General features: G+C 34.4%; 2 protein-coding genes across 4 annotated transcripts; one reads left to right on the forward strand and one right to left on the reverse strand.

The window, feature by feature from the left end:
- Window positions 1-825: 825 nt before the first annotated feature.
- LOC144975197 (uncharacterized) lies at window positions 826-7,968 on the reverse strand. Of its 2 annotated transcripts, none has more exons than XM_078919033.1 (3): window positions 7,253-7,968; window positions 5,914-5,985; window positions 826-4,180 (listed from the first exon to the last, which is right to left on the reverse strand). In XM_078919033.1, the coding sequence occupies exons 1-3, from the start codon at window positions 7,934-7,936 to the stop codon at window positions 4,067-4,069; spliced, it is 870 nt and encodes a 289-aa protein (XP_078775159.1). In that variant the 5' UTR covers window positions 7,937-7,968; the 3' UTR covers window positions 826-4,066. The 2 variants fall into 2 exon arrangements, with proteins under 2 accessions (XP_078775159.1, XP_078775167.1); XM_078919041.1 differs by having other exon boundaries at window positions 826-4,409.
- Window positions 7,969-8,027: 59 nt separating this feature from the next.
- On the forward strand, window positions 8,028-16,353 carry LOC144975189 (leucine-rich repeat-containing protein 42-like). 2 transcript variants are annotated; one of them, XM_078919009.1, is made up of 6 exons: window positions 8,028-8,363; window positions 10,887-11,074; window positions 12,882-12,997; window positions 13,733-13,824; window positions 14,556-14,775; window positions 15,766-16,353. In XM_078919009.1, the coding sequence occupies exons 1-6, from the start codon at window positions 8,196-8,198 to the stop codon at window positions 16,278-16,280; spliced, it is 1,299 nt and encodes a 432-aa protein (XP_078775135.1). In that variant the 5' UTR covers window positions 8,028-8,195; the 3' UTR covers window positions 16,281-16,353. The 2 variants fall into 2 exon arrangements, with proteins under 2 accessions (XP_078775135.1, XP_078775145.1); XM_078919019.1 differs by having other exon boundaries at window positions 10,995-11,074.
- The last annotated feature ends 5,659 nt before the right edge of the window (window positions 16,354-22,012 follow it).

The raw sequence follows: 22,012 nt of genomic DNA on the forward strand, positions 1-22,012 counted from the left end.
GGCGAAAACAAAAGACATTGTAGAAACATTTTTAAAAAAGGATATTTATTTGTTTTAATTTTGAGTCAGGGTCTCTCCTCTCTCTATATCCCCCTCCCCCCTCTCCCATTTCACTCTAGCAAAAAGATAGACACAGTAAAAAAAAATAATTGAATGGTAAACCAGCCTATTTGTTAAGGGTAAAATAATCTGGGTTTTCTGACAGAACTAGTATAGGATTGTCAACTGCCTTTAGCTTGTCCACCTATTAGTGATTGGTTAGCTGGGTCTGTTAGATCTAGAACGCATTTTGAAATAGACTAGCGTCCTATCCAAAGCATAACAAGCAATTGATATTGTCCGTCTAACACTATAACACAGGTATCAACCTTGGCTCCATAGACTAAATATAAAGGCTCTAAAGGATCACTTTTGTTTTGCCTGGTGAGCAAAGGTATTCAGTTCTTGATTCTTAGCAAGTGATTCACATAGAAAAAAAAAGAGAGAAAATGACAATTGTCCAAAGGCAATTTTTATTAATCCTCTCATGACGGAACACTTGTTATATTTAACACAAGTCATTTAACGGTCGATGACATATTACAATAGCTTACCATGGGAGCATCATGATCAAATTTTCAAATATAACTTTTGTGTCTAGCGTAATGAGGCAGAACTGTAATATAACTATAAATAGTTCTGAACATTGAAAAACCAAATTGAGGGTAATCAAGACTAGCAGCTACAGTATAATGGAATCTCATTAAAATAATGGCATTGCCTGTTCTGAGACACCTTATGTTAGCCAAAATCTAGAGGTGCCTAAATGTGTGTTCAAGGAAAGGAGAGAGAGAGAGAGAGAGAGAGAGAGAGAGAGAGAGAGAGAGAGAGAGAGAGAGAGAGAGAGAGAGAGAGAGAGAGAGAGAGAGAGAGGGAGGGGGGAGATGAAATGTAAACTGAAAATCGAACCTGGTGTACAGCTGATCATGATGATTAACATTAAGTTGAAAAGGGATGTCTAAGAATTCGAGACTGAAAGAGCTCTCCCATCCCCCCCCCCCCCCCCCCCCCCCCACCAAAGAGAAGGGAGAGAGAGAGAGAGAGAGAGAGAGAGAGAGAGAGAGAGAGAGAGAGAGAGAGAGAGAGAGAGAGAGAGCGAGCGTTTCAAAGGTGCTGCATATAACGCAGATGTTATACATTGCTCTCCTCCATTTTGAATAATTATTTTGTCAAATACGAAAATTAAAAAAAACAAAACAAGAAAATTGTAATGCAGAGAATAAAAATGACATTTTAAAACAAGAAATTAAGTTTAAAAGGGCATTGGCAGTAAAACAAACTTCGAAACAACCAAACAAATGTGAAGAAATTTTAACAGGTCTTCTGAAAAAAAAAATACAAAGGGCAAAACCATCAATAATGTGAGATCATCTCTTCTGTCATGTGATCAGTTTGAAACACGATTCATTTGAAACACAATACCTTAACTTTCCAATTTTACATGAGCATGGTGTATTACCCAAAATAGCAGGTATTCTACACAATAACTTTATCTCACTTAAAACTGAAAACAAAATGCATACAAATATTATGATTACATATTTTTCAATGAACATCCATTCTTCACGCAGCAAAAATAGAAATAAAAATTCAAATTTTAAAAAATAATTTCATTCACGTTATCCATCCTCATAGCAAAGTTTTCATTCGGATTTACTGACTGCAATAACCCTGACGTCAAATGCAGGGCAGTGCCCCAAAGTGAGCAAGGGCAAAGTGATTTGCTCAAGGTCATACAGCATGAATGGGAATGAATAGTTGTTACCTTTTAGATGTGAAGCAAAACCATACCCCTGTGCCACGCTAAATCATACAATTACAGAAAACTGACTGTAATTTAGCAGTGAAAATTGACTATGATTATGCATTAAACTCCAACACTTAAACACTCTCAGTCAACTTCGTTGCCTAGTGATTTCACTAATTTACATAAATTGCCTCATCAACCCTTGGTTGAAATTTAATTCTCCTGGCTGGTACTTCAAATCTAAATATCTATCATATAAAATACAATCATTGAAGGATGACTGAATGTAGCAAAGTCCTAGGTTTGAGAGGTTTTGCAAGATGAAGGTAATTTAAATCGATCAATATTTGAAGGACGTTTTCTCATTTAACTGGTTGATAGCATGTCAGCTTTAATGGTCAAGTATATTGGCTAGAACTTCAGTTTGATTGCCCAGAAAAAAAAAGATATAATTTGCAATCAAAACATCTATTTGGAATTTCTCACAACAATCTAACAAGCATTCAACAAACTTTCTGATGAGCAAAAAAAAATTAGGTGGATGAGAGTATAATTTATTGAACAATAAATGTGTAGCTACTTCAGGCGTAGTTAATTTTCAAAAAGCTTCAGTTGAATACAATTTGTGGAATGCAAATTGGACTGAATCTTACATACAATTTTTATCAATGCTTGAAGCCCTAAAAGTAGAAGGTGTGTAAGTGACAAGACAAAACGCTAATCTGATACAGTAGAAAGTGGACTTAATTGAACCAATTTTTGCTGTCTGATTTCATGGGGAAAACCACAGTCACTTCAAATTCATGCACGGTCAAAATTCTAGTTAGTGTAGTATATTACATGAAATTGTAAATTGACAACCATCCAGAGAGCAATATGGTGTTGCATTACAAATAATCATAATATAAGTTAGGAGCTCATTTCTTCATCATAAACATGAAAAATTCATGATTGTTTATTGCTCTCTTTCAATACATTACATTTTTAAATAGTATGGATATTGTTATGCTGAAAAGCTGATGATTGATATGTCATTAATTCTATTAAAACACCTTTTGATTTGAAAGCAAAAATGTTAAAATGGGGCAGCGGTACGGTCTTTGCTTCATACCCGAAAGGTACCAAGCTCGAATACCCGCTGCACTGTGTGGCCTTGAGTAAGTCACCTCGCCTTAGCTCAGTTTGCAGCGCTGCAGTGTGACTGATGCCTGGGTTATTCCAGTCTTCCCTTGGAATAGACCCTCAATAAACATTGGGATGAATAAAGGGAATTATTATTCCCTCCTCTTCAAACGACCTAGTTTAAGTCCAACATCAATGGTAAAGAGGAAACTATTCTACAAAGATTAAGTAAGTCCAAAACATTGTGAGCTGATGAAATATGAAAATTATATTGAAAAGAATTGATCTTGTGACTTGTTAACTGGATTGCAGATTTGGTTGAACCAATTTTTGCTGTCTGATTTCATGGGGAAAACCACAGTCACTTCAAATTCATGCACGGTCAAATTTCTAGTTAGTGTAGTATATTACACGAAATTGTAAATTGACAACCATCCAGAGAGCAATATGGTGTTGCATTACAAATAATCATGTGTCTGCGCAGCTCCAACTGGATTGTGGATTGTTTTCATGATGCAAATACATAGAAATCATGTATTAATTTCCTACTTATACTGTTATGGAAAATAATGGTGGAGGCCGAATATTAAGATTGCTGTAGTCTGATTGCCATATTTATTGGAATGAAATAGCAGATTGAATTTTTATTTTTCTCTACTTCTTTCACATAAAGTGACATCCCCGTCATTTCAGGGCTCTCTGAGAAAACTCTAAGACTCAGAAACAACAAGATTGTATGTTGGTGATCGTAAAGATAATGAGGATGAGAAGCAGGAGGGGAGAGTGATAAGAGCACCAATCACTAATAAAGAATGGTTGTTAATCTGTTAAATAAAAATCATTTACAGTGCATTACATAGACAAACTAGAAACCAGTGAGACTAAGATGAAATACCAAAGTAGCAATTGAAGAAAATATAAATGAGTGCTTAAAATTCCATTCAAAAAATCTCTTTTATTCTCTTATTATCATCATTCTTTCTTTAAAATTTTTATTTTACATGTGCAACATAATACACAATTAATTATTCTTTTCATTACCCAATGATATTGCCCTCTCAATCTCACCATTCAGAAATTCTAACTTGGTTTCTTAATTGCCATGAAAATATGTTGGAGTGTTCATTAAAGTATACTTTACACTGCAATAACTTTTTGTCACTTCACTAGAGGCCGGCTGGTGTCCTCGTCCGCACATGTTCCCTTCTTGTATTGCTGCATGGCGTTGAGATATTTCGACCAAGCATCCAATTTCTCTTGGCTTGCTTCATCCTGTGCATGGAAATCTCACAATGTCAGTTAAGTATGAATACTAACCCGCATATTTTTACAATGAATGAATTGAAAATACATCATTCATGATTCAGAGTTCCTTTCAGGGCAAGAATTGGAGATGATTGATCTTCTCCATTTGTGGGTCTGATTGGCATCCAAACTTTAGCTACATAACAATAAATGCTGTAGAGTTTGATAAGTTCAATCTAAAGATTAAGATAGGGCTCTTGCAAACCCAGTTATAAATTCATTGATTTTTAACACTTTTTGTTGACGTCATTCATGAAAAGTAATCCACACACAAAAAAAATATACTTTTCCGATAATCCAAAGAAGTCTCAAAAATGATTGAAACTTAAAATTTTAATACCATACTCACCTTAATGATTACACTTCTAATTTGAAAATACTTAGTAAAAAATTTAGTGTCTGCAGGTTGCTGCTAGAGAATTATGACTAACTTACTTAGACTTACTCAACTTTAAAAAAAAACAAAATCCAAATGAATAGTTAAATACTGTATTTTTAAAAAAAAAAAATTTTCTGTTTCATTCCTGTCAAAAAAAGGTTCTTTTTAAACCTTAGAGCAGACCTGTAAATGCTGAGAAACAGAATAGTCTGAACGTTTTTCAAATGTAAATTTAATTTTTACACCACTCTCAATAGCTCTTAGGTCAGTAGAATGATCAACAAAATCTTCTAGTGCATTGAAATTGAAAACTACATTAAGTGTTCAAAGAAAATATTAGTGAACCCTAAAATCAAAAGCCAACTGTAAAAATGCAAATAAAAGTAAAAGTCATTTCCAGTAACTTTGACCTTGTACAACGCAGTTTCATTCATTGCAATATAACTTTATCAATTTTTTCATGGAAAACAGAGTCAAGCTATTGTTATTGTAAAAAAAACTAAAAATAGCAAAGACATCCTTGACTCCCTAACTCAACATACATGAAGGAAATACTTTACTTCGTGGAGCAAGAGAAAGGTGGAGGGTCACCCTACTGAAAATAGCAGTTGGGAGTGGTATGTTCAGCTAATTTTTAATAGAACTTTATTTTTAAAAACTCTTCAACTTCAAAGGACAGAGTAAGCTTGTAGGATCAATACTGGTGAGTTGGAATTCCGATAATAGTCAGAGGATTTACAAGTCTGCAAGAGATGTATTTAAACATAAACTTATTAAGGCTACTTTGAGATCGAGATATGTGTCATCTGTTAAAGCAGCAAGGCTGGGTAACACATTTACAAAGATATTAAAAGATTGGGCACATGACATTGCTCTATCCTTGTGTGCTTTATTTCAATAACCACATTATAGGGATGTGTTATTCAAGACTGGAAGCACACCTGAATTTTACAAAGAGACAAAAATGACTAAGACTAGGAATGCTCAATAATATTATGAAAACAAGATATTGATTTTTCTTTTTCTTTCTGAAGATTGCCATCATGTGACTGACTGGACCAAAATTCATAATTAAAAAGTCTATTATTGCCTTTTAACAAGAGTAGAAAACTCTTGAGGATCACAATGATCCGATGAAATAAAACTAGCTCCACAACAAGCATGAATCATGCAGAAAGTGTATAAAGCTATTTTTAATCAACATATATCAAATATCGTGGCTTCTCTTTGTTCATTTGTAAGGAAAAGATTGTTTTTTAAATTCACCTGTATCTTATATGATATAATTAATATAATTCAGCATATCTAAGCATTTTATTACCTCCTCTGATTGTTGTGTTTTCTTGAAAACGACACCTGTCTTAAGTGGTTTTGCCAGCCGCCTTCTGCCAATCTGAAGAAGTAAATCTTACATATGAACTTCTAGGAATGGAATCCATGCATGGATACATGTTCCAATCTGTTGAAATTCCACATACAGGCGCCACTAATGACTAATAGTAAATATCATGACTTGGTCACCTGGAGTTAAAGTGATATTTATCCAAAGGAAAAAACAAATGTATCTATATGAGACCAGAAAAACTGTGTTTTTTTCAATAATTTCATCTATTTAGATTTGAACTCGAGATACAGCTGTGCAACAATCTTTTAGTTTTGCAGTCGCTTTTGATATCCCAGATTTTATCTGTATCACACAAAAGGAGCCAATTCAACAATAAAAAACTAAAAAAACAGTAGCTGAAATACTAGTAGTGTTAAACTGTCTTTATGGCATGGCCACTAGAAAGCAACAGAATTATTTCGGGGAGTTTTGGTTATTTTACCTTCACAGTACAGGTACCAATTCGGCCAAAAGACAAAATCTCAGAACGAGGGAAGTAATCCGTATTTAGGCTCTTTTTTTTTTTAACTTTGCATTTAAATAATTCTTTTTACATTCATTCTATCTTATATGTTTTAGAAATAATTTGAAACATTAACTTATAGGTATAATTCTTTTAGAGCACCTTTTAAAAAAAAATCCACATTAAAGGTTATTCTACACTTCCTTACGGAGAATGTCTTATATATTGCCCATTGGAATAGTGGAGTATATAATACGACTCCCGATAATATAAATTTTGAATCCATTGAATACTTATGTATCTTATATCTATGTATTATAATGTATACATTATTCTTTAATAAACATCTATGTATTATAACCTATGACATTTGATGTATAATCGTGGGTCTTCCCTGAGTGGCACCTGTATATGGAAGTTCTTCCTTCCAATCTGTATGTCTTTTGATATTATTGTATAAGCTAAAAAATCTTATATTGATATAATATAGGCAATTCAATATAGTGATATAGGTCAACATTCAACATGTTTGGCACGTCTAATGAGACACAATATTTATAGTTTGTTAATACTGCTGCTAAAACAAGGAATATATACCTCAACAATGATAAGCTAGCTATCCAAACGCTATCTACTAACTTAATAGTGTAAGTTGTTGTAACTTTGTAAGTCTATGACGAGCCAATGAAACTGAAACTATCTAGATCTAGTTACTACGTGTTGTTATTATCAGCTCAGTATCAGAAAAGTATCTTTGGAAATCCTTTCAAATACAGTCAATACTAACTCTAAAGTTATGCACAAATATCTTACTGATACTGGAACGGGAACAGGAACTGGTTTCTTGATGGGGACTCCATCGAGATCATTATTATCTTCTTTGGACGATACCGGCTGGCTAGGCTCTTGCATCTCCATTGTGGTAAGCGGTGGTAGTGATATTTCCGAATCAAATTGAATTGATGACGACGCTAGAGCTAAAGAATTGGGCATCACATTTGAACTTTCTCCGGTCATTTGTTTGAACTTTTCAAGAAAACTGCCGTCATTTGTAAATTGGTTTTGTGTAGATGACGGTGCTTGTTTACTTCGATTGAAATGTGCATCTCTTATATTTGTCAATTTCAACCTCCAATCCTGTTCAGGTTTTTGTCTGCCATCGTGCCTATCAAGTCTTGTTGAATCCTCCCGATGATAGTGTTCATCGTCATAACGATTTGAGGGAACATCATTTCGCCTATCTCCTCTGGATTCATCGTCGTCATAGTCATACCTTCTTCTACTTCTATCACTATCCCTATCTCGATCCCTTCGCCTTGGAGGTGACCGCGACCTACTTCGTCTCCTTTCTCTGTGCCATCTCCGATTCCGAGATCTATCATGATCTCGGTTACGGTTTGCACGATACGGCTCTTCTTCTCTCCTATCCCAATTGTCATCTGTTTGTCGGTATGAATTGTTTGGTTGTCGGTAATAATCTCTTTCGTCGTCGTCCATTGTTGTTTGTTGACGGAAATGCTACGAATTACCGGAATGATAAAAAACACAGCTGAAATTTATAGTGAAATTCGAAAGAAATTAAAACGGAAACACACCCTCTTCAAAACAAAAACGCAGGTTTTCAAACAGCTGAAATATGATAATGAAATGAAATCCTAATGCCTAAAACCATTGAGCTCTTACATACTGTCTGTTCACCTAGCCTAAAACTAAATTATAAAAGATAGAACAGAGAGCTCTACTTTTGAATAAGACAATGTCTCTCTTTTCTCTTTGTCTTGATTATGTAGCATCGAACATTCACCTTGTGGATTCCTTTATTGGATTTCCACACACGATTGGCAAAAAGATTTTCGAAGAATCAACAAGAAAAGGACAATTCACAAATATTAAGAAGAGTCACATATCAAAATCAAATTTGAAGGTAACAACCTTAACCTCAAGCTTACAATATTCTACTCATTCAAAGACCCATCTCCGCCCCCCCCCCCCCCCCCCCCCCCAACAAACACACAGACACAAGTACCGAGTTGCTCACCCTGAACTTAAATTTAGACTCTAGAGTTTTGTTTAGTCAAATGGTCTAGCGGTTTTATACTTTCCTTTGATAGTTACTAACATCATAATTTTAATTTGCTTTTTTATGTAATTATCAATAATTAAAATATTTTTCTAAAACAAAACAAATAAACTATTCTGACATGAGAGACTATTGAAAATGAGTCTGAATAATATGTTGATTTTACATGCGCATCCGAATTTGAGTCCGAATAGCCATGGGAGACTATTCAGTCTCGAGTCCGAATAGGCACAGCCTTTCGAATAATTACTAAATTTACTGCAGGCCTTGAGGGATTTTTAACCATTTTAAAACCAAATTGAACAAATCCTCATTGCCTGATTATTAAATTTCAATTTAAAAAAAAAAGTTTTTTTTGTTTAACTGCAAAACGTTTCTTCAAATATGAAAGGATGAAAAATATAATTCTTTCAAAATATCCCTGATAATTATCTGACCTGGTGTTGATAAGATTGATTCTTCTTATCTAAGATCGTTTCTTCTTATCTCAGAGATTTTTTTTCTCTTTTTTTTTTTTTTTGAGGCAGTTGCCCTAACTGTTGCTGTAGGGAACATATCTATATTGCTGTTTTCAAGAATGTTCTGGTTTGTCATTGTTTCTCATATATGGACACTCTCTGAAAGAAGTGGTCCTTGCCAAGCAATGTTATTTTACCAATATTTTGTTAGCCGGATGTTTTGTATTGTTTAACCCTTTAAGATTCAACCCGACAAAAACCGACAACGGCCAAATATTCATGGGCGGGGTAGCCAAAACTGGCCTCAGTAAGTAAAATCCAATCGTTTTGAAGGAAATGACAGGCCCTGTCACTGCCGCAGGGTGTTTTCAGCTTTGATTTTTATAAATTTGCCGACAGAAAAGAAAATATGTTTCAGAAATTGCGATTTGGATCCTATTTTATTTGCGGGTGAAAATCATTGACATTGCACTTTGTTTGGTTAAAATCAGTAAATAATTACGACTTTGGTGATGAAAAATGACTTTGAAGACAATTATTGTAAACTTTTAAAAATATTATGAATAATTTATAACTCCTTATTTGTGGGTCGATTTTGTCATTCGTGGTATCAATTTTATTGTAATAAAGAGATAGGAACTTCAGAGTTATTTTTTCTGATGCGAAATTTATTACTTTGTAATTTTAGCACCAAGAAAAATAGTCGGTAAATAAATTTGTTACACCTCTTTGATAGACCGCCAGGGTCCATTCGTGTAGAATTGTGAATCAAGTGTCTCAAAGTCTTCGACCAATCACAGACTATCTATCCAGCTGGCCGAAACAAAGACGCTTCTCCCCGTCGGTGTATTACACTATTGTTATGCAAGGAATATAACACCTTCTTGAGTAGGCCTAAAAGCTAAAATCTAAAAGTAAATAATATAATTCTGAGGAATTTGAAAGTCACATTGCTGAAATCAGCTTGAAAAAAGAAGTACATTGGTCTTTGTTTCATAAAAATCGGTTGAAAACCAACTGTTTTACAAATATATTTGATTTTAAAAATTGCTTTTGTTTGTTTTAGCTTTTTTTAGCAACTTTTTTATTTATCGGCCGATTTTCTTGATTTTTATATCATTCTTTATATCTCAAAGAGACAAGATCAGTGATATACTTTGTTTGTTTCAAATTTAACTAGAACATAATTTGGCTTTTTTACCTATCAACCATGCCTGGGTAATTTATTCATCAACATGGCGATTGTGACGCAACTATTCCATGGCCGTGTTCCACTGCCTCAACGATGATTCAATTCATTGTTGACGGCTGTTGACACGTGAGCTGCCAGAACGACCAATCGTTGAAGGGTCAAGATGCTCAGTAGCCAATCGTTCTTCGGTCAAAAAACTTTAGAGCTCACGAGAACAAAAGTTTGAAATTTGGTGATGGACGGACCTATGAAATCGTTTCTGGGCGGAGTTTAGCCATGAGTGACCGTAGAAAACGAAAAGGCGACTACAGATATCAAAGAGTAGGCTTATATCATCAAAGGATATCTACATGATTGACATGGCCATATAGGGAACTCATTATCTACTCCCCCAAAAAGAATCTGAACACGAGAGGGTTAAAGATAAAAGCCAGATTTGAAAGGGCTAATTATTTTTTAATGTTGCTGTAAAAAGGATGGACAATTTTTAGAACAGCATTTACTCATATTTAGCGATAAACTGTGTATTTGATTCTTCATTTTTTTTTCTGTTGGACTTACTTGTCCTCTGTAGTCGAAATTTGTTATGTTTCAGATTGTGCATTCAGATAAAGATAAGAAGATTTAAATGAAGCTCCTCTCCAACAAAAATTGTTTAAATCCTGAAAATTATTTCCAGAAATTCTATGATCTAAAACGTTCTGATATTATTTGCAGGTCTTTTTTGATGCTTACACTAAAACTGGCATTTTGGATTCTTTATGTCTTCAATATTGTCATTTATTTGTAAATGATGCTCTCATTGAATGTCCTTGGCTTTTAAAGGAACTCACTTGCTTGGATTTGTCTTTTTGTAGCCTGGGAGATAATCATGAGCTGCTATCTCAGATTGCACTCCTTCAAAGGTAAATGGATCAAGAATCCATAATTTTTTATTTCACTACATATACAAATATATCTCTTCATTGCTTTACAAAACAAACACATTATTATTTTTTGCATGACCATATAGAAATGCCCATTAAGATTCAATGCTTTGGATGTAACAATACACTGGTTTAATTTTCCTATGAATATGATAACTAATCACAACTCCCATCAGTGCCACAGGCTCTTTATATGTGAGTTTTTAGGCATCTTTGTAGTGTTGACATAACTTAGTACCGTTATGGATCTTAAAACAAAATCAAGAGAAATTTTATGTGATCAGTGACCAGATAAGAGACAATAATATCCAGGGATGGGGATTCTGCAAATTTTCTCTTATTTGAGATTTTTTTTTCTAGTGGGAGGGGAGAGTGAGAAGTTTAACTTTTTATAACCATTTAATTTTCCTTCAGTGTGCCTTTAGGATATTTGCTCCTACCACCGCTACTTCAACAATCATCGCCATGTTATCATCTCTAATTACTACCACCACTACCACATCATCATCTCTACTACCGCTACTACAACCATCACCACATACCACCACATCATCATTCCTCCTACCACTACTACAACAACCTCCACCACCACATCAAAACCCCTACCACCGCTACTACAACCACCACCATCACTACCACATCATCAGCATCAACAAACCATATCATTTTGAACTTGGTAAGCTATTCTCTATCTTAATGATTGGAGAAAAACCTCCTTTTTTGTGGTCAGTTATTCTCACCAGTGGTATTGTTATTTTGAGTAGTTATCCAAATAATATTATATTTTTAACAGTGAGTGAGGATAACCACTTTTGTTGCAAGCAGATGAGTAACTACTTATAATTACCTCTGGCACCATTGTAACCATATTATGCTCTTGATATCAGATGTTTGACTATCTTTTATGACATTACTATTGTATAGCGTACTGTTTCTGAAATTTGAGATTTGATCCGTAAAAATGTCCCTGAAATTTGAAATTGAGGCATGCCTGCCATAAGCGTGTTTTTTTGTTTTTTTTCTGTTGTAATGCATTCAAATAAGGGAGAGGTGGACCATCACAATGGGGAGAACTGAGCTAGTGCAAAATATGTAGATCTCAAGTGCGATCAAGTGTAAATAAATTGAACAATGGGAAGGCACCAGATGAAGACAGCATTGCTGGGGAATTTCTCGAGTATGAATATGAACCATCATCACTTGTCAAGCAGATTGCAGAAATATTCAACAAATCATTTGAGATAAATGAAATCCTGGACATTAACAAAGGGGTCCTAATAGCATTACCAAAACCAGGGAAGCCCAAAGGTCCACCCAAAAATCTCAAACTGATTACACTTCTCACCACACTGAGAAAAACACTATCACTTATTTTTTTAAACCGAATAAGGCCAAAGGTGGAAGAATATTTATCTCACAGTTCAGAGTGGATTCATACAGAAAGAATTATACATCCGATGCTGTATGGGCACACAGATGGATAGCAGCAAAACCATGTCAATCAAAGATTGCAATCAACATTACTGGCTTGGACATGTCAGCTGCATTTGACACAATTAAAAGAGATAAACTCTTCCATATTCTCCTAGAAATCATAGAAGAAGATGAGATCTGTATAATCAGGTTCCCTCCCAGCAACACAACATTAAGTACCAAAGTGCATTAAGCATGGTAAATTAAATGAAAACACTATTCATTTGCTTATATTGATATTTATATAATTACATGATATATAATTATTATATATCAATTAGTTTTTGCTTTTTAAATTTTTTTTTAAAAATAGCCTTGAAGTGCTTAATCTCCAAGCCAATTGTCTTACTGATTCTGGAATTCGTCAACTTACAACACCTCTACGATTTTATGGAAAGAAACATGGCCTCAAGTTCATTGATATATCATGTAAGATTTGTTTACAACATCGTGATATTGACAGCAAATTATTGTTGACTGTTTGGTTTTTGCTTGTTTTTTGTTATTGTTTTTGTCAATCAAATGTGGTTTTGATATTTTAAGGTCATATCAGAAACAAGTAAACTAAAAGATGTTGCGGATAGTGTAGAGTTATAGTTTATCTGCAATCATTATTAGCACCCTAGAAAAAGTGACAGCAGAGATGAGAAGTAGGTTCCACGACCACACTATCCATGTTTCTATCTTAAAGTCATATCCAGACACAAATGGACACAAATCATTGAAATATATAAACTAACAACTCTTTATATAGATGTGGCAAGGAGATGATTTATATGGAATATGATATCTTGAGAAAAAAATGAAAAATTTAATTGGTAGACTACTGGACCGGCAAGGTAGGGGATAGTTGGCTGGGTTCAGTTGAGGTCTTTTCTGACCTCTCTAACTGATCTGCCCAGTGGTGAATGGGTAGCTGGGTCTGTTAAATTTGATCTGAAGTTCTTAATGATAGAAAAGCATCATATCTAAAGGGTAACAGGACATAGTAATTGTTTAATGCTTAGAATTCTAAGATAAAATTCGGCTCAATGGCCTTTATTGTTATGAAGGACTAATGTATTAGTCTGAAAGTTAGGGGATTTTTTTTGGTGTGTTTTATTTTAAAAAATATTTTTTTAGTCTTGAAGTTATAGATATACAAAATCATTTATATCTTTTCAGCAAATGAAATTACAGCAAAAAGTCTTCGCTTCTTAAAGTCTTTCAACAAATTATGTGTCATGATTGTCTCAGATACCTCTATCAGCGAACAGGTGAATCATAAACGATTTATATATTTATATATATCGATGGCCCGTTGATCTAACCTCTGAAGTAGCCTTTTGCAAAGACGCTGCTTCAGAGGTTAGATCAACGGGCCATCGATATGTTGCTGTTTTATTAGGGGGGGGGGGGGGTTCTTTTTGGTCTTCCACATTATTAACTACGGCCTTCAATGTTTATTCACATTAATTAGAGACATTTCCGTATTTTCACCATTCTCAATGCACTTCACACTGCTTAAGTAGTTATTCCTTATGCAGGTCATATATAACCAAATTTTCATTTTATACAGTGTAATGTTTTGTATTGCACGTTATAATTTTTGTTGTCTATTTCACTGAAGTGTCCTGATATGTCATTTTATTTTATTCTTCTAAATTCAGTAATCTCTACCATTTCTGATAAAGCGAAATTTTTAATGTTGTAGCACCATTCAACTGAACTATTTTAACTAAAAAAGTTTTGTAAATTGAGATTAGGTTTTAAAGACATAAAACAACACAATAGCAAGCACACACACTCACAAGAAAAGGAAACAAGGGCTTAATCTTTAACCTTGTCTGGCACCTCTACTAAAATTAATAGATTTTGAACTGCAAACTTATATATTATATGTGTTGCAGGCAGTAGAAGTTTATGAATCATGGTACATAATATGTGTACGTTGATATCATGATTGTTTAATTTTTGCTATATAATCGACTCTTTTATTCTTTCTCAGTTTAACTCATTTGAATTTGGTTCTTACTTGTCACCACACAATACCTGTTTGTGTTGCGATGACCTTTGTCATGTGACTACTGATGGCTGGGCAAAGGAGATTTTGGATAGTTGGAAACAAGAGTATTATGAAAATTGCTCAAGTTCCCAATCATCGTCTGTCATCTCATCACACTCATTTAGTGACGGGAAGTCTTTATCAATGGATACAAAAGCTTTTTGTAAGATATTGCCTTTATTATATCTTTCATTTTATATTTTCTCAAAATTTAACAAATGGGCTATTAATAAGACAATTTTATTTCTTCATACATTGAATGTTATTTGGATAAAAACAAGATTAAAAGCCTGATCTTTTATATAGCACAACCCATTCAATATGCTCAAGGCATTTTAAAAGGGGTCTCAAGTAAAGTGCAAACATAACATGTTGAACGAGTCCTGTTTCTGTATCTATTACAATATTTTTTTCGGCAGAGACAAAGCTGTTACCAGCCAGTCATTCATATTACAATGAGATAATGTGAATTGGGAGTCTTTTCCAAGGACTCAACTTTGCAATGCCCACTGGCGACTTGAACCAGGGACCTACAGTTCCATAGGCAAGTGTCATACCACAAGACTATAACGCCACAAAAAACATTTGTTTTACTTTATAACCTTTGTATACATGAATCATGATGTGTGCAGATTTAAATAAATCATGTTTCATGTAAAGCTCAGGTATCTATGCTTCTTTGTGGGATGACATTTTGTACGGAATTGTTTGATAATTTGTATTTTTCAAGCATTTTTTAAATACATGTTGTTTTTTTATTTGAGTGGCAACCTGTTTCTGGGTTTGGATTGAACTTTGAAGTAAACCCAAATTAGTCACATCGATGTGTTGCCATTTGATATTTTCATGTTCTCTGAGCCTTCCCTTTTTGAGCGTTCATCAGCACACACATACATTTTAGGTCTAGAATCATTTTATCCTTCCACTATCTTTGTTTTTGCTGTTATGAAATGGCAAAAAAGTTTAGTAAAACCCTTAAATACTCCCTTCCCCATTCCCCCCCAAAATATTTCTTTTAGTTCTGCAGTGTTGATTTAGATGCCCAATGAACAATTTCTTTTCTCCCCCTCCCCCCATCACCCTCATCATCTTTAAATGCCATGTGTCATTTTCCAGTTCGGATTTTTTCATATTTCATTTTCATTAATTTCAGACAAGAAAAGAAAACCCTTATCTGATGTCCATTATTCACACTGTGATGCTAAGAAAACAGCTACAAATAAGTTAATCTTGGTCACTAAACACTTCCACTGTCCTTGGAATTTACACGAAACAAATTCGGACCAGTCTGAACATCGCTTAGATCCAACCCATTCTTCAGTCAGTTCATTAACGATGACAGTCAGATCAGCACATCATAAAGAAAAAACATGCTTCCCATACCAAAGGCAATCCCTAAACAACTCCAATGATCCATCGTTAAAAGTTTTGACTGATAACGGAGATGATCAGTTAAAGCGAAAAGGGATGACCAAGACAACAATAAGTCATCAATTCTACAAGAAAGCGAAATTGAATGCAGCTAATTATATTGAAAGCAATAGCGGTTCTGGTGATGTTCTTAAATTATATACTGTAAAAGATTCAAGTGACAGTGAGGAGGATTTAAAACCCGAAATAGGTAAAAAAACAAAAAGTCTCATTGCAGAGTTGCAGGATTGGACTTGATTTTCTCTTCCTTCATAAAATCTGGATGTACTTCAAAATTTCCTTGAAAAAATAAATTGACCCAAGAACTTAATCTTGTCCTTGTATACTTGAAATGGCATGAGGTGTGTTGTGGCATTTTGTACATTATATATTGTACCCTTAAAGTTAAAGTTCTTGTCTAGCTTCCAATGCGGGGGGAGGGTGGGGGTCATTTGACTTGCTGTGTCTTCTAACCCCCTATATCTGTTTTCTGAGTTGCTTTCTGTCTTTGTCCTAGAATGGGATTACTTGGTTTTGTCCTGGCCCTTTCTGAGTCCTTGGCTGGGAGGGAAACAGTTAAAAGTATAGTGTTAGTTTTGGGAGTTGATATTTCTTTTTTCCCCTTTTAAATCATCTCTGTTTTATGTACCCATCATTCCATTTGAGTGTGTTCCTGGTAGTGGGATCCTGTCTGGATGAGCCCTTTTTGAACCAATTCCCCTTTGTCTTAATTTCTCTTGGGTGCTCTAATTTTACTTCTATAATTTTTTGATTACCATTTTCTTCCTTTTTACTGGCACTGATATGCTTAATGTGTTGCAAGATTGTAATACCCTTAAAACAAACCAAAAACAAACGTGGGGTTCCTGACCTCCCATAGTGGGCAGGGGGGTACATACTGTCTTCTATCTCGTTTTCCAACATGCTTTCTGTCTTTGTCTTGGAATGAGATTACTTGGTTTTGTCCTGGCCCTGGCCGGAGTCCTGGCTGGGAGGGAAACATTCAAATGCATAGTTATTGTTTTGGGAGATGATATTTTTTTCCTTGTAAATCATCTCTGTTATGTATTATTATATTTGTTATTTTGAATGTATTATGTAAGCATTTGAGTGTATTCCTCTTTGTTGGATTTTGTGCTTGTGTCCGGTTGAGACTTATATGTGATCTCAAACTAAGTACATTGGTGGTATGCTCTTGGAATCTACATCTGATCCCTATTTGTTCACATGTCCCCTTTTTCTTACTTTCTCTTGGGTGCTTTAATTGTAATTCTATAACTTTTTACTATCCCATTTTCTTCCTTTTTACTGGCGCTGATATAACCTACATGTGTTGTAAGCTTGTAAAACCCTTAAAAACAAACAAACAACGATCAAATTGAATCTTTATTGGTTGGAACTCCCAATAAATATGACAAAGGTAAGGTCAAAGGGTTTGGGTGATGGTTACACTATTAAGACTATATGTACGTAACCCAAATAAAGTCACCCTCTTTCTTTTATATCAGCCACTGATGTAATTCAAAAGTGTTTTACAGTGTATAATGATGTTTAGTTACGAATTTGAACTCACAACATAGACTAAGGTCTAGTGATTCAATTTGGTAGAATTCATTGGTATTCCCTTATGGAGGCACATTCTCCTCATCCTCTCAGTCAGCGATGAATATAGATTTGGACATTTTCGTAATGTTACAGAGCATAGCCTTTGTCTGGAAATTGCACTACCACCAAGCAGGTTGCCTGTATTTTCCGATGTGTTAAATACTTGTTAATCCATCATTAGGAGGTTTTCAAAAATTGTAAAACACTTAGGGCATTGTGTTAACCTTGGATAAGAGTTATGTAAATGCAAACCTTTTTTTAAAAAGAAATATTCTTCAAATTACTTTAAAATCTAGATAATTCAATAGCAGTAATAGTTTTTTTTTTTTTAAAAACCCAAATTTAATGCTAGTTTAATATCATCACATAATATTAAATGAGTATTATAAAGCAATCCGTTATATTTTTTTTTTCATTGGAAATATGTACACATTCAATTAATCATATATCAAAATGACTCGAGGGTTTGTCATCGATAATGATCTATAGAGATTTCAGATGTCAATAATATTCACCCAGAAAACAACCAGTTCCCTCTTGCCAAGTTTCTCTTATTTTGCTGTGGAAACAGCAGTAATAAGTCTTGAATATGCACTATTCTTACATTCTCAATTTGGCTTTAAAAAGTTGTTTATAATTGTGTGAATAATAATGACGTTGATAATGGTCAGAGTGCTATAGTCAGTTAATAGATTGTATATTGGAAACATGAAAATTGTATAGCACAGCACAGTTATAAAAACAACACCAAACAGAAAAATAGTTCCTCCGACCAGAAGTTCATTTTACTCTAATAATGGGGGATAAGGTGGCACAGACAAGCGCTTGTAAGTTCCATCAATTTGTTTCAAATGTGTTCGTTATAAATAATAATAATAATAATAATAATAATAATAATCTTTATTGTCCAAATTAAAGGCAATTCATGTGAGGTAAACAATGCTCAGTTTGGTTCATGGTATGAACATCAACACATTTACAAATACAGACACAGCCATACACGAACATACACGCTTGCACATTGTTTCTACACATGTATACAAAAGAAATGAGCGTTCATACAAACACATATACATACATACATACATACATACATGCAGACATACATACAAACCAGCATGTCATCGTATATGCATGCCTACATTCATACATACATACATACATACATACATACATACATACATACATACACACAGACACACACACAGACAGATAGAACGATACGATATATTTGCTGGGACAGCAGATAACCATATTATAAATATAGTGTCTTATATTAAGAAGAAGATGGCAATGATTGTGATGATGATGATGATGATGACTACGATAATGATGATGATGATGATGATAACGACGGCGGCAATGTCGATGATGATGATTCACGCCACTGCTTCTCGTTATTTTCATTGGTTGTCTCATTTTTCCACAGAAGATTTGTTAATTAATTTTATGGCGGTTGGAATGAAGGTTGTCTTATGTCGATTTGTCCGACATTTTGCTTCTAGATACCGTCTTCCGGAGCGCAGAAGTTGGAATTTTTTCGTTCAGCGGATGCCTCTTTTCGTTGATAATGTTAAAAGATTTCTTCTCAACTGCATTAATATAAGTTGTGTCAAGGCTTCTAAGGTCTGTGTTAATTATTTTTGAAGCCTCTCTGAGGGTTCTATGTAGTTTGGATTTTTCTTTTGTTCCACAGCTTCCATACCACGTTGTGATGCCAAACGAAACGATACTCAATATTAATGACTTGTAGATTTGTATCATGGTCTTTCTGTTCACATTGAAAGACCTTAATTTTCTGAGTATATACAAGCGCTGATTACATTTTCTGATGACATTGTTGGTGTGCGATTCAAATCTTAGACTGTTATCTATAATTACACCAAGGTATTTAAACGTTTCAACAGTTTCAACCGCCTGATTGTTAATTTTTGTTATTTGTCTTGCTCTTTTTCCTATTTTTCTGTGATCAAACAGTTGTTCCTTTGTTTTTGTTACATTGAGCTCTAGACAGTTATCGGCACACCATTTGCTGAATTTACTAACTTGCTCAGTGTATTTAAATTCGGAGACGGAATCATTGAGCAGGCCGAGTATTGCGGTGTCATCAGCATACTTGATGAGTTGGCAGTTATCAAAGCTAGCCACACAATCGTTTGTATAGAGGATGTAAAGTAGAGGTGAGCTTACACACCCTTGTGGGCATCCGTTTGAAAGAGTTTTTACTGATGATATATTTGAGCCTACTCTGACATGTTGGGGGCGATCGATGAGAAAGTTGTTATACCAGTTGATGAGGTAATGGGGAAGGTTTAGAGCATGCAGTTTACTGATTAATATGTTGGTTTTCATGGCATTAAAGGCAGACGAAAAATCGACGTATAGGATTCGGCAGTAGTTGGCGGGTGAAACGTCCAAGTGATTTGATATTGAATGCATCACTGTGAGGAGTGCGTCTTCCACACTAAGATTTTGTTGGTAGGCAAACTGATATGGATCAAGTATGTGTTGGTCATATATAAATTGCAACAGCTCTCTTTTCAGAATTTTTTCCAGACATTTCATAATAATTGATGTTAAAGCAACAGGTCTATAATCATTCAGCTGAGTTGGTGGATTCTTTTTGGGTACTGGAATTATAGTCGATGTTTTCCATATAATTGGGATTTTCTGTTCATCTATTGAACGTTGGAAAATAGGCAAGAAAGGGACAGCTAGTTGGTTGTTACAGTTTGAAATGAGTTCCCCACTAAGTCCATCTGGACCCGGTGCTTTTTTCTTTTTACATAATTTAAGAACATTGATGACCGCCTCTTCTTCGATTTCTGGCGGAGGAGACGTATTTTTTGTTATGATATTAATTTTTGAAAGTACGTTGTCAATGGTGTCGAATCGACAGTAAAACTTATTTAATTAATTTAATTCCTCGATATTCATATGTGTGTCATTGTTAAAATCTGTCTTTTTGTTGTTAACGCCACCCATTTCTTTAATCATCCTCCACGCCTGCGATGCATTTGAATTTTTAAGGTTTGTTTCCATTTTATCTTTATATTTACGTTTTTCTTCATAAATTACCCTCTTTAATTGTTTTTCTGCCTCGTGCTGCTTGTTTTTGTCCCCACTCATATGAGCGATGCGAGTCTAGATGCGCTCTACAGTGTGCAACTATGTTAAAAAGGTTTTGAAAATATATTTGGAAAACAATCAAAGAGTATGATCCTTTTGTGAAATACAAAATACAAAGTATGATTTAATAGTTTGCCTTTGCATTTTAGACTGTTTTTTTTCTTCTCTGTACTGATTTTACAGCTTAGTAAGGTTGACCTCTGAAACAGCACATGAGTCATTTTGAATGCAATGGTTCTTTGTATTTGAATGTGTAGAGTACACACCCACAAGCTAAAGGACAGGTTTAGATCCCAGATTAGATCCAGTTGTTTTTGTTTTTTTCTGGGTGGACACCCAGCAATTATTGGGAGACATAGTTCTCTGAAGCCTAGCAGAAAGTGCTTTACACTATCCTATCCAAAGGTAACAAGCAATTTTGTTACTGAATGTTTAATGATACTACAAAAACTGGGATAAATTTCAGCTCCACAGGCCTTAGAACTCTAAATTAGACTCCCCATTGAATGAAAAGTACCATTAAGATGATAACAAAAAAAAAAATGAGGATTTGTATTTTCCACATAGTGGCCTACTTTTCAAAGAGCTAAAATGAGACATCCTCACACACAAAATAAAATAGACATAGTAGGATTTCAGGAAACACATTTATTGGAAGAAGATTGAAATTTAGTTGAAAAAGAATGGGGTGAGAAAATTATCTTATCTCAGGGGACATCAAAAAGTAAAAGACAATTATTTCTGATTTCAAAACAATTAAACGATAAAGTAGAAATTAATACATTGTACAAAGACTCCAGAATATTATTGATAAAATTAAATACAGTGCAACCCCTGGATAATGACATTGGCAGGGACCGGAAAATTATGTCGTTATTCCGGGGTTTTCAAGATGGCGGAAAAAGGGGGCGTGGTGAAACCCATGAATGCGATGCGCGGTTCAGTGCCTGAGAGAAGACTCGTCCAAAAACGTTAGAATAAGTATTTCTCCTGTTTACAAATGGTATAGGTGCTATGCCCTTGGCTAAGAAACTCGCAACATTTTTTAAAACATATATTTATTTATTTATTATCTATTCATTTTTTTTTTTCCTTTAAGGTCTATTCCTATACCTGTTTATTGTCGTATTTAAAAGATAGAGATAAATCTAAACTGGCAGAGTGATGACAAACATTGGGTGTCTCCCATTCCTGAGGTTAAAAAAAAAAAATAAATAAATAAAAAGAACGATAATTATATAATCATATTCTTCCCT

This window comes from Berghia stephanieae, chromosome 1, assembly GCF_034508935.2.
Source record: "Berghia stephanieae isolate SIO BIC M18660-M18661 chromosome 1, UCSD_Bste_1.3, whole genome shotgun sequence".
In the NCBI taxonomy this organism is placed as follows: domain Eukaryota; kingdom Metazoa; phylum Mollusca; class Gastropoda; order Nudibranchia; family Aeolidiidae; genus Berghia; species Berghia stephanieae.